We start from the raw sequence: 11,469 nt of genomic DNA, 5'->3' as shown, positions 1-11,469 counted from the left end.
AATATGCCAAAGTTAATATTTTGACCACTGGAGATCATGTCAGTGCCATCAGCGAGCACTTGTTCTCAAAGATTGTAGAAAAGACATTCACTGGTTGAGATAATCTAACTACAGGTTTACCAGATTCCACTATCTGTTCACTATCTACTATCTTTTTACTGATTAAGTCTTGCAGGGTCGCACAAATACAGAGGTTTTACCAAATGTTTTACACATCACTGAAACTCCATTTCCCATGCCTGCAAAATAGGTGCTCTGAGGGCAGAAATATAAACATAATACTTGCTTAGATAATTTGCCCTGGTACTAAGGGTAATTTATGGTGAACAAAATCAAGTCCAATCTGTGTAAGCAAAATAGAAACTAGCCTTTCCATAAGATTAATTCCCATACATACAAGCTCTTGTCTGAAATGGCTCTTTGCAGATCAGTAGTCATTCTTCTTCACAGCTTCTGGCTAGCTCCAGCTAGGCACATGTTCAAGGAATGTGCTTGCATGTTCCTGTCATTGCTTCATTGAGTAAATTAATCAATGTGCTTTCTAATTAAGCTTCATTCTGAAATGTTTCCTTCACCAGTCAATATTGCAAATGTATTTTCCAAATAAGAAACACAAGAAAATTAGCTCTTGTTAAAGACAGTTACTGTATTTTTAAAATTAGGTATATTTAGTATAAAAAAATACAGCATTGAAGTGGTAACCACAGGCAACAAAATTTTACCATAGTGTTAGTTAAGGACAGCATTGGACTTAAATTATTGATGAGTCTGGTAGACTACTTGAACAAATCCTTGATTGATGAATCTCATGTAATTGGGAGTGAGCTATGAAAGATGAGCAGAAGTTTGACCTATTTTCACCTGGGCTTGGCAGCATCTTTCTGGCTAACATCTGGCAACTTGGTTTGAAGGAAAGCATAGATATGTGGCCAGATCTTATTGGTTTCTGTTCCAGAAAAGGATTTCAATAACCCCTTTTTCCTAAGGAAGAAAAAGAAGAAAGTATTACAGATGTCAAATTGCTTCATTGTTCCAAAATCTCCACTTCACTTGAAGATTACCCTGTCAGGAGTGTGAAAAATACGCATGTGATATAACACCAAGAAACCTGCAGCACTGGAAATGCAGGCTGGACATTGATTTCTGCTCAACAGTCCTGGAAGAATACAGTGAGGGGTGGTGAATACGGAAATGCAGAAAGGAAAATCATGGATGTTGTCAGAGTGTGATTTCTTTGTCTAGACAAGGCAAGACTAGAGCTCTACATGGTGACCTACTACGTATCTGTATATTAGCAGTATGATACTTGCAGCTTTACATTTAGAGAAACATTGTGTATAATTTTGACTCTTAAAAGAACTAGTAATTTATTTCCACTCCACAATGAAAATGACAATTCTGAATTAGCTGATTATTCCTAAAGAGTCTAGCTAGCTGTGTTCAATCACAGTCCTGTTCTTAGAACAGCCAAATTTAAATCCTATTAACAGTTTCTCTATTTGTCTATTGCTTCTTGACGCTTTGCACTTATTATAAGATTTTCTGCTTAAGCATCCAGAAAACAAAATATTGTAAATTCTTGCCAAAAAAAGGAACTGCCTGTTACCTCACTCACTAGAGTTGTTGTAGCTCAGAACAGTACTGTGGTGTATTGAATAATGCATAGCATTCTTTATGAAGCTAAATGTGGCTGCTGCAGTGACAGGCTATTTACCACACAGGTTCCAGAAGGTCCCTTGCAACCCTGGAAAATCATACCCATTCTACTGAGTTGATTTCTTAATGAGTTCATGAAAGCTACACAGCTACTCACACCATACTCAGTGTTGTGGTATAATATATTCGTAACAGAGATGCTTTCCTTGCTATGCTGCTGCACAGTAAGATTTGGGAATGTGGAAGAACAGATACTACTACTTACCGATAATACTCTAGAACAGGTTTTGTTTGTGCATCGTAAGCCTGAAGCCTCTTGCTGACAGTCTCTGGCTTGTCATCATCACGCTGAACAAGCGGCTCACCAGTGATGTCATCAATGCCCTAATCATGGTTAAAAGTAAATACCAAAGTATACTTCTTACTTCTCATTAAGCATGCTTCATGTAATTTTCTATTTAAATTATGATCAATTTCCACTTAATCAGAGTGTAGATTGCTGCTTATAAAGAGAGGCTGCTGCCTGTGTTCTCATCTGGATTGTAAGTTCTTGACTTTCCAGTAAAACAGTCTGTCAGTTAAATATTTCCTCAGTATTGCCAATTAATATTAGATCATCATAACTTGACTAATTTGTCCTCTGGAGCATTCGTAGAATATGAGGAACATGAAGACAAAACCTTCACATACAAGGGAAAACAACATGCCTTTATAACAGGAAGTAAGACACCAACTGCACCTTCATTTGACGATACTAAGATAGGCAAAGGAATTAATGGCCCTTTGATTTTTAAGTTGCAAAATGGAAGACTTATCATTTAATAACAGCTGTACAAAAAACAGCATAAGAGTGAGCTGAAGCTTTCCCTACAGAGGTAGGGACCTAATGTGTGAACTTTTGTTCCTACTAAGTAAGTAAGCATTTTGCAGGTCTGTTAAGATAATAGAGACAACCATATTTCACCTGTTTAGCTTTATCCCATGTTTTCAGTTTAAGTATTGCAGTCCACTGTGTTGTGGTAAGTCTGCTAATTAGTGAAAGGTTAGACAGATCCTAAATAGCAAAGCTCTGGCAGCTGAAACCTGCTCTGGTAAGTCTGAGAACTCGGTGTTCTATCTTGCCTATGCTCTTCTGCAATTGAAAATAACCATGATTTTAAACACCTTGTTTTAAACAAAACAAAGGCAGTATTTTCAGCTGTGCACTTCCAGTTCTTACCTGGTATTTTAAGCTGGCCTCTTTTCCTGCAACACTGAAATCCAAAAACTACAGGGCCTGCAGTGCTTCTGATGTAAATTAATGGAGCTTTAACTCTAAATTATTTAGAGTTAATGATAAGATACAGTTTTAGCTGAGTTGCACTAAATCAAATTATTCTTGAAAAAACTTAAGGTAACAATGTATGATCTTTATCTTAAAGCTCCTCTTTAGGATATTTCAAGCCATAACAATCTGTTGAAAATTAAATCTATTGAAAAGCTTCCCTGACTTGAAAGTTTCTGCATCCAGTTTTGCAGTACAGCAGCTCTTCTCTTGAAAATACCCATCCTGGTTAAATATAAACATGGGTAAAGCATTAAGTGGATTCCTCTGACTGGTGGTTTAGTGTTTCCTATATATAAAGCATGACTCCTCTGGAGGAAGGAAAAGAAGGCTAAAAGAAAGCTACATTTTGAATTGTACAGGCTGAAAACAGGCTAAGACCATGCCCAGATCCTGTGCCAGTGCATAAGGCAGACATTATTCCAGATCAGTGAACAGCTTTAACAAGTCCTTACAAAACACCATGGTGTTCTGCTCTGCAGGGGACAAATACGTTGTCCACCAGCTTGAGGTTCTGCCAGGTCACTAACATACCTCATACCAGCACAGTGTTACCAGAAAGTTTCTGTGCTCCCAAGAAATGAGATGAGCCATTTTCTTCTGAGCTGCTGTGTTTTGAAACAACACATGCAAACAATATTTTACTGCAGCTAACAAACACAATGCAGTACTTACCTAGTGCCAACACCAATGCATATTGCTTACCTGCACTTTGGGAGGACTGAATTCAAGATTGTAGACTCTGCCACTAGCAGGGTGGATCCAGCGTGCTGTAAGCCGACACTTTATGGTCTCAAATGGCACGTCCAGGTCAATCACAGTGTCTATGTGACATTCTTTATCGAGGGCTTCTGCCTGAGCAACTGTTCTGGGGAAACCTTTTTAAAGGAAACAAATTCATAAAATTCTGAAAACAGAGTTATAGCAAAAATTACCTGGATTGAGTCATTAGAGAAAATAATTGTTACACAGCAGAAAAACCAAAAAGCATTGTCATGTTATATAAAGATGGAAGAGACATTAGATTTTCTAATATCTTTCAGTGTGTCATGGCATTTTAACTTTTTAAATGCCTACCAGCTTTTATTTCTTTATTTCAGCTAATCATCTTCCCAAACTGCAATGAATAAGTGCAAAAATACCCCATATTCATATATACACTACATACCACTACACTGAATAAAAGCCCCATATGCACATTTGGAATAATAAAAAATCAAATGAAAATAACAACCTAGAAACATTTGTGGTATCTTTTACTTTCACAGCTGTGTAAGTCTGGCTTAGGGTCATTTGGACATTACAAACCTATTTTACTCAGCTGCAGTAACCCAATATGTTTACTAGAGGCAGTACAGGATTTAGAAGGTTTCTGAAAGTTTCTGTATATCAAACTGTCTTCAGATATGATGACTATGAGAACACTCAGGTTGATCAGGAACCTGTCTCCACTTCAAAGACTGTATTTTGCCCCATGAACTCCGTGGCTCCCTATTCTATGCCTCAAACTATTAGATGATTTATTGTAACTTAGGAGGGGTGCAGTGGGAACAAAGAAGAAAGCCAAGGGCTCCACAAAGAAATTGAAATGAAAAATTAAGCACAAGATCTTCAGTAGTCAAAGCTACTGCAGAACATGCTATTGCATCCTATATTCACTGGAACAGTTCCTTTCCTTAAAAAGCTCTAGCATAGTCTCATGTTCTTCATAGCCTGTAGTTTGCAACATACCATATAAGTAGACTTTTCCATAAAGGCACGTACTGATAGGCACAAACTTAAGAAACTGTTGCATAATGTTTATCTGTCCATTGCATGAGTAAGGAAAAACATTACAAAAAGAGTTGATTAAGTCAGACCAAGTGCTTGCTTGTGCATTAAGTCTCTTGCACCTGGCTTGCATCACAGTCATGAGCTGCCCTCATCCTATTTCTCACACATTCACATTATCTCATGGAAGTGCTTCTGAATGCTAAGAGCAGAGGAAGAGCCAGGTCTTCAACACTGCTGTTGAACACTGTTCAAGAACTGCTGTCCTTTCTTACTGCAGCTACCATATTTCTAAGTTACACAGCTAGAAAGTGAGTTTGCTTGGAATTGAGTAATGAGAAAATTCCTCAACAAATTGAAGTACCTTTACAAAAGGATTTTATTGAAATTGAACTGGCATTTTCTACATAGTGTTCTCTCTATACAGAAAAAGGTCTGCAATAGGTGATGAATTATGAAGATTCCAGGAACACAGAGAAAAATGCTCTAGATTATATAGCACATAAATCTAAATAGATTATACCCACAGACACATACAACTCAGACTGCTACATCTGCTATGACTCTAGAAGCAACCAACCTATTATAAGGCAGCAAATGGGTGTTTGGCTAAGTTAACATCCAAATGGTTCAGCAACTCTGGTTTGAGATAACCAACCCCACCTGTTTGTTCTGCATTGCAGTTACCAAACTTAAGATTTTGGGTTAACATATTTCAACAGTACAGTGTTGTTCCTGTGAAGCCCATTATGCCAGAGCCATTCCTAGTGAAATTCATTGAGTTTTATTACAAATGCTGATGCAGACAAAATTTCTGCCCCAAAAGTTTAAAGGGAGGGGCACATTAACATGCAGCAGAAATTGTTTTATTCTCTTATGGTCTCAATACAATCATCCTGCTGAGAGCTGCCAGTGGGCACAGCTATACCGCTACACATCCAGATCCACAAGACTGGAACTATACATGGGGCCTGAAACTAAAGAAAGAAATGAAATTATCTGCTGTTCTTTGCTTTATTGTTTAGATTTCATTGTACTGTTCACTGTGGGAATAAAGCCTTTCTCTCAGGGAGGAACCCAGCTGTGACTAAAGCCACCAGAATATCACTGTACCTAGGAGCAACTATATAAATATAAGTATAATAAAGCACTAAGGCACAGAGGTCACTGTGGATTTTTCACTCCCTCTAAAGGGAAATAACTTTCTTGTTTTATCTGCTGAGACAGGTTGTGACTAGAGTCTGAAAAAACACATCCAGCCTAGACACTATTTTTGTGCTGGGCTGTACACCCATGGGCTAGAATAACAAGAGCTATCCAGTTCATGAAGACAGCAGCAAATGCATTTTCTCTCTAGTAAGAATGCTGAAGCAATGAACTTACTGCAAAACGGTTCACTCTGGAGAAGAGAACCAAACAGTAAATGAAGGAGGCCTTTTAGGGCAATTGAGCAATGTTTTTTATTACATTCCACACTGCTGCAGTACTTTTCCATACTTACCTTGTTACTGCATCTCATTCCTACCTTGCTATTTAAATAATTCTAAAGCCCCATCCTTCAGAAGTTTTCCATTCCTCAAGGACTTTAATAGGAAAATACTTTTAAAAAGAAACTTCTCAATGCCTATTTGAATGAGGAAATACCATAAGAATTATTACAAAATGCTAGAATTGCCAGTTTTGAAATTTTTCTGGATTGTTGAACGATCCTTTTTAACATGAGTTAAATATCCCTGTAATGTTCTGAAGGCAGGGTACACCCAAAGCATTTGTCAGCCAAAGTAACTGGGGCAGACTATCTGTTGAAAGTTTCACAACGAGCTGGCAACCAGCGACCAAAGTTTTCTAGTACCAGGTTTTCCAGAACAGATTTTCTCTCCATATGTAGTGATACCCAACACGGTAACTTACCATCCAATAGCCAATTGTACTGGTCTAGACTTTTTATCTCATTCAGCATTAGTTGTGTCATGATGTGATCTGGAATAAGCTGCCCTTGATCAATGTAGGACTTGGCAAGGATTCCCACTTCTGCAAAAGAAGAAGTTGCATTACACTCTCTCTGACCTCCAGAGAGGTCAGCAAATGAGAAATCCAGCAAATGAGAAAAAGCCCACAAGCCTGCAAAAAAAATTGTTTTGATTGGGATGACAGAGAAAAGTTATAAACAAGACAGACAGCATGCTTGCCAAAATTAAAAAATATCCAGATGATCAACTAGGATCTGACCATGCAAATACATATCCAATTAATTAGATCCACCTGTAGGGCAAAACACACCTCTATCCTCACAACCTCTGAAAAAATTTACTCATATGTATTTGCAATATGAAGTTCAAAAACTAAAACGAGGAGAGGCCATTAGCCAAGAGTCTTTAAAATAAGAAATAGAAAGGATACAAGTTTATTAAGATATCAGCCCTCAGACTTCTTGTAAAGAAAGTTATTTTCTCAGCTTAATGGCTAGTTATTAACTTACACTTAGGCTTCATTACAAATATAAACACCTTTGGCAGTCTGCAGTGAGACACACTTGCCAGATATGTATTATGATTACTAGAGTTGCAAGAGAGTGTTCATAGATATTGTACACTATTTATGGGAGCACAGACACTAGGATTTTCATATGGAACTGACTAACCTTTAGTATCACTCATTCATTCCACTGGCTCACTAAAATTCCATCCATGGTAGTTCCAGCTATCACACCATGCTCCTACATGGCAGGCAGTAGTTCATGCTGTAGTTCACCCAAATCATGGGTATATCCAGGAAGAAATTCAGTTGCCTGGGTTGTGTCCTAGGCATAAAGTTTCCATATCTTTCATTTATAAAACAATTACCCAATTACATTAAGTAACCCAGCACTGCAGCTTGACTGGTTTTATTGTGGGTCTACAGAAGCCTTTACTTGCAGCCCAGTTAAGATCTAGTTACAGAAAACTGAAGAAGAGAAAATGGGATGGACTGACATACCCACACAGATACAACCACTCTCAACAGAGAGCAATGACAAATGCCAGTCACATCTCAGTGCATGGAATATGCAACAGGACAGAGGCCCTTCCTTAAATGAGGCAACTGAAAAGCAGTACATGCCCTCAAATCATGCAAATAGTAGCTTTGGTGATGAGAAAAAAAAATAAAGAAACAATTTCCCTTTACTGCCTGTTCACATCTGTAGTCAGGCTTTGATAAGTAAAGGCCGTATAGAAGCAGGCACTGTGCACCTTGGCCAGACTTCAAAACATGCTCACTATATGGAAAAGAATCAGACTGTGGTGCCTGAGTCCTCCAGTGCAAACTGGAAAAAGGGTTACTGTCTGTTTGGGTACAAAGTGTCTTTTCCCTAGTTCCCTTCTTCATACCTTTTTTTATTATTCTAGTGTGCTTTGAACCATGTACACTGAAAAAGTAGGTTGGGAGAAGAAATAAATCATGTCTAGATAGTTTAATGTGTACTTGATGCTTGGCTCTGCTACTGATTTATGTTGCAGCATTGCTTTGACCACAATGATCTAAAAATGTGCGCAAGATAAGGTTCACAGGGAACAATTCTAACTTACTTTGGAAAGATTCGTGAGTTTTTGGACCCAGAAAGATTTAGAATATGGCAAGCTATTATTAGACCAACAGAGCTTGAAAAATGCTGCCTTTTGCCCCCCTCTACAGAACTCAAGTAATTTAGAATAGTGACTCAGGTCACTATTACAGAAGGAAAAAAATAGGCAGAACCATACCCAAAGAGTCATACACTAGCACGAAAAGTTGATACACTAGCTCACAGCCTTATTTTCCCCACCCCTGCTGTTGGGAGAGGGATTTAATGGGGTTGTGTAAGTTTTATTTAGTTCTTTCAAGTTGGGTCTGAAACCACTAAAGGCATGGTAATCTTCAGAATTAGAGGTAACACAGGTTTCTTTCCTTTGTGGGTGATAAGTGGTCTCCATGTTCCATGGCTTTACAAAGGATTGGCACATTCTAACCATATAACAACAAACAAGCTCTAGCCATAATCAGACAATAATTACCTTAGCATTAGAGAAGTGCTCACAGACTCTCCACTGTCCAGAAGACAGAATGGTAAGGACACTCGACTTTTCAACAATGTCCATTTTCACAAGAGAGCAAATGCAAAATTTGCACCATATAACTACTGTTAACTATATCTAATTTTCCAAGGGCATTAACTGCCCATGTTAGTGTAACCCAATTCCCAAAGAATTGGAAATTGCAAGACTCTTCTATTATCAAAACTCATGGATCTTTGCCTTGACTGAATCTGTCTAGGTTGTCTGAGCTGCCTGTCAGTTGTTCTCCTATTTTCAGTGTATTACCTAGTCCTCCTACCTTCATCTCAGCCATCTGGGAGCCATTTCTGAAACTAGTGACTGACTTTCAATGAAATTGCAATAGAGTTTTGTCTGGGTTTACTAGTGAATGAGACACCCTGTAGCAGATTCTTGTAAATTCTGCTGTAGCTAATTTAGAGCAAACTTCACCTCTTAAGCTTTCCACTGATTTCTTTCCTTATATTCTGGATTTTAACGTGTCTGCTAAATTTCCATTTCACATGTTTGTTCTCCTTCACAGTCTTTCACCTGTCCAACCCACCTAGAATTCTTTGCCTAATCACTTCTCCCTTCATCACTTCAGGCTCCCACCTCAATTCAATCAACATGATATTTCCACTTGCAATTACCTCTTCTCACACAACCTTCAGCATAATTCTGATGCTCTATGGTCTTGCACAAAACCTAAAGTATTTATTAAACATTGTAAATCTCAAAACACTTGGTAAAATAACATTTTCTTCATTATCTTGGAATGGCTACACACCAGGTCTTACACTGAAAGTTCATAATAGAGCAGTTTTGTCACCCTCTGTAAATAAAAACATATGATTGTGCAACCAAATAGAAATAGCAGGAATATGATCAGATATGTCTACGCAGATGTGCTCCTGTCAAATTCTTAACTTACAGTATCTACAATAGCAACTATTGTAAAGTCGGTCATTGTACCAAAGTCATTATCCTTACTGAGTAAAAAGAAGTTGTGTCAAGACACGTGGAAATCACATCACAACTGCTTCACCTTCAGACATGCTTATGAGTATTCCAAAACTAAGACTGCCAGTTACCTAGGCATAATACTGCAGTGATACTTACAAGTGAAGGGAATATTCTACAGCTTGAAGTTGCTGGAAATAATAATATTCCTACTTCATCACATGCAGCCTGAGATGGTTCTTAAAAGGTTTTTCACACACACCACCGTATAGAAAAGCAGATGTGGAAGTCAGGAGGGAACCTTCTATCATTGCAAAAATCCACAGAGAGAGGGACTGTGATATCTCAACTGAGGCCAGAGGTCAAGCTAGGACTATTCAGCAAGCATAATTCATATCTTTACCTGGTATAAGCATCACTGTATGTAAACACAGACCATGCTGAAACCTAAGCATGATGTGAGCTCATAAGATGATAATAATTTTAAAAGCTATGCAGTTTGAATATTTTGCACATTGCTGTTTTTGAAAGCACAACTATGTTATGCCTGCCAGCTCAGGACTAGGCGTAACATTGGAATAATACTTTTAGCCATCAAATGAACATCCAGAAAAGTCTGGTTGCCTAAAACCCCTCCTCTTCTCTTGCCCTGCCTGTTAAAAGGTGTGAATTTTAAATATGCTCTTAAAAGAGAATATTTTTCTCTTTTAAGATGCTTCCAGCTGGAGAAACGATGAGAAACTATCAGAACCATTAGAAACACGTACAAAAACCAGTGGGTGCTTACGAAAAGCACCCCAGGCAAGGAAGCAACGAGATGTAAGAAAACAGGGAAACAGGATAACCCCGTCCACTTTGGTGAGGAGGCTGGCAAGTGACAGCGTATGGAGGACCCACGGCTGCAGATACGAGGCCCACTCGAGTGGCCTCCGGAAGAGCTGTGTGAAGTCACCCAACCTCTGCCTGCGCGGGGGGGCACACGGAGGTGGGACGGGGAGCAGCAAACCCCATTGAAGAAGCGGGGAAGGAGGGGAGGAGCGGGGCTGGGGACAGGAATGCGTGTCGTGAGCGTGTCCCTTCCCGGGCGGAGCAGCGTCCCGCGGGAGCCGGCGCAGCGCTGCGTGGGGACCGCTCTCGCGGGACGGGGACAGGAAGAGGAGCCGCCACCGCCGCGCACACATCCCCACCTGTCTTCTTCTGCATGTTGTCCCTCAGCAGGTCGCCGCTGGAGAGGTGCTTCACGCCGAAGTGCTTGATAATCCGAGCGGAGACGGTGCCTTTGCCGGAGCCCGGCGGCCCCATGATGACGGCGCGCAGCAGCGGCGGCACCACCATGCCGCCCCCGGTGCTCCCGGTGCTCCCGCCGCTCCCGGTGCTCCCGCCGCCCCCGCCGCCCCCGCCGCCCCCGGTGCTCCCGCCGCTCCCGCCGCCCCCGCCGCTCCCGCCGCTCCCGCCGCCCCCGCCGCTCCCGCCGCTCCCGGTGCTCCCGCCGCTCCCGGTGCTCCCGCCGCCCCCGCCGCCCCCGCCGCTCCCGCCGCGGGTGCGCAGGAGCGCGGCAGGAGCGCCGCCTTCCCGGGCAGCGCCGGCGAGCCCGGGCCGGTCTTCCCAGGGAACAGCTTCTCCGGCTGTCAATCAGGGGCAGGAAGGAAAGATCCTTTACGTAAGTGCACGGGGGAGGGAGGGATAGATTAATAACGATAATAAAAA

At 40.7% G+C, this 11,469-nt stretch overlaps 1 protein-coding gene across 1 annotated transcript; it reads right to left on the bottom strand.

The window, feature by feature from the left end:
* Positions 1-626: 626 nt before the first annotated feature.
* On the bottom strand, positions 627-11,152 carry AK3 (adenylate kinase 3). Its single transcript, XM_021531710.4, has 5 exons — positions 10,950-11,152; positions 6,662-6,781; positions 3,686-3,858; positions 1,922-2,040; positions 627-981 (listed from the first exon to the last, which is right to left on the bottom strand). The coding sequence occupies exons 1-5, from the start codon at positions 11,095-11,097 to the stop codon at positions 858-860; spliced, it is 684 nt and encodes a 227-aa protein (XP_021387385.1). The 5' UTR covers positions 11,098-11,152; the 3' UTR covers positions 627-857.
* Positions 11,153-11,469: the final 317 nt, after the last annotated feature.

Source organism: Lonchura striata, chromosome Z (genome assembly GCF_050655825.1).
Source record: "Lonchura striata isolate lonStrDom1 chromosome Z, ASM5065582v1, whole genome shotgun sequence".
NCBI lineage: Eukaryota > Metazoa > Chordata > Aves > Passeriformes > Estrildidae > Lonchura > Lonchura striata.
Note: the sequence above shows the minus strand (reverse complement) of the source record. Positions and strands in the feature narration are given on the sequence as shown.

Excerpts from the sequence above, each read along its gene's own strand:
- AK3 (XM_021531710.4), bottom strand. The coding sequence starts at position 11,097 with ATGGTGGTGCCGCCGCTGCTGCGCGCCGTCATCATGGGGCCGCCGGGC. Across the intron at positions 3,859-6,661 it reads GTACAATTGGCTATTGGATG|GTTTCCCCAGAACAGTTGCT; the intron begins GTAAGTTACCGT and ends TCCTTTAAAAAG. Across the intron at positions 2,041-3,685 it reads TCAGTCCTCCCAAAGTGCAG|GGCATTGATGACATCACTGG; the intron begins GTAAGCAATATG and ends AACCATGATTAG.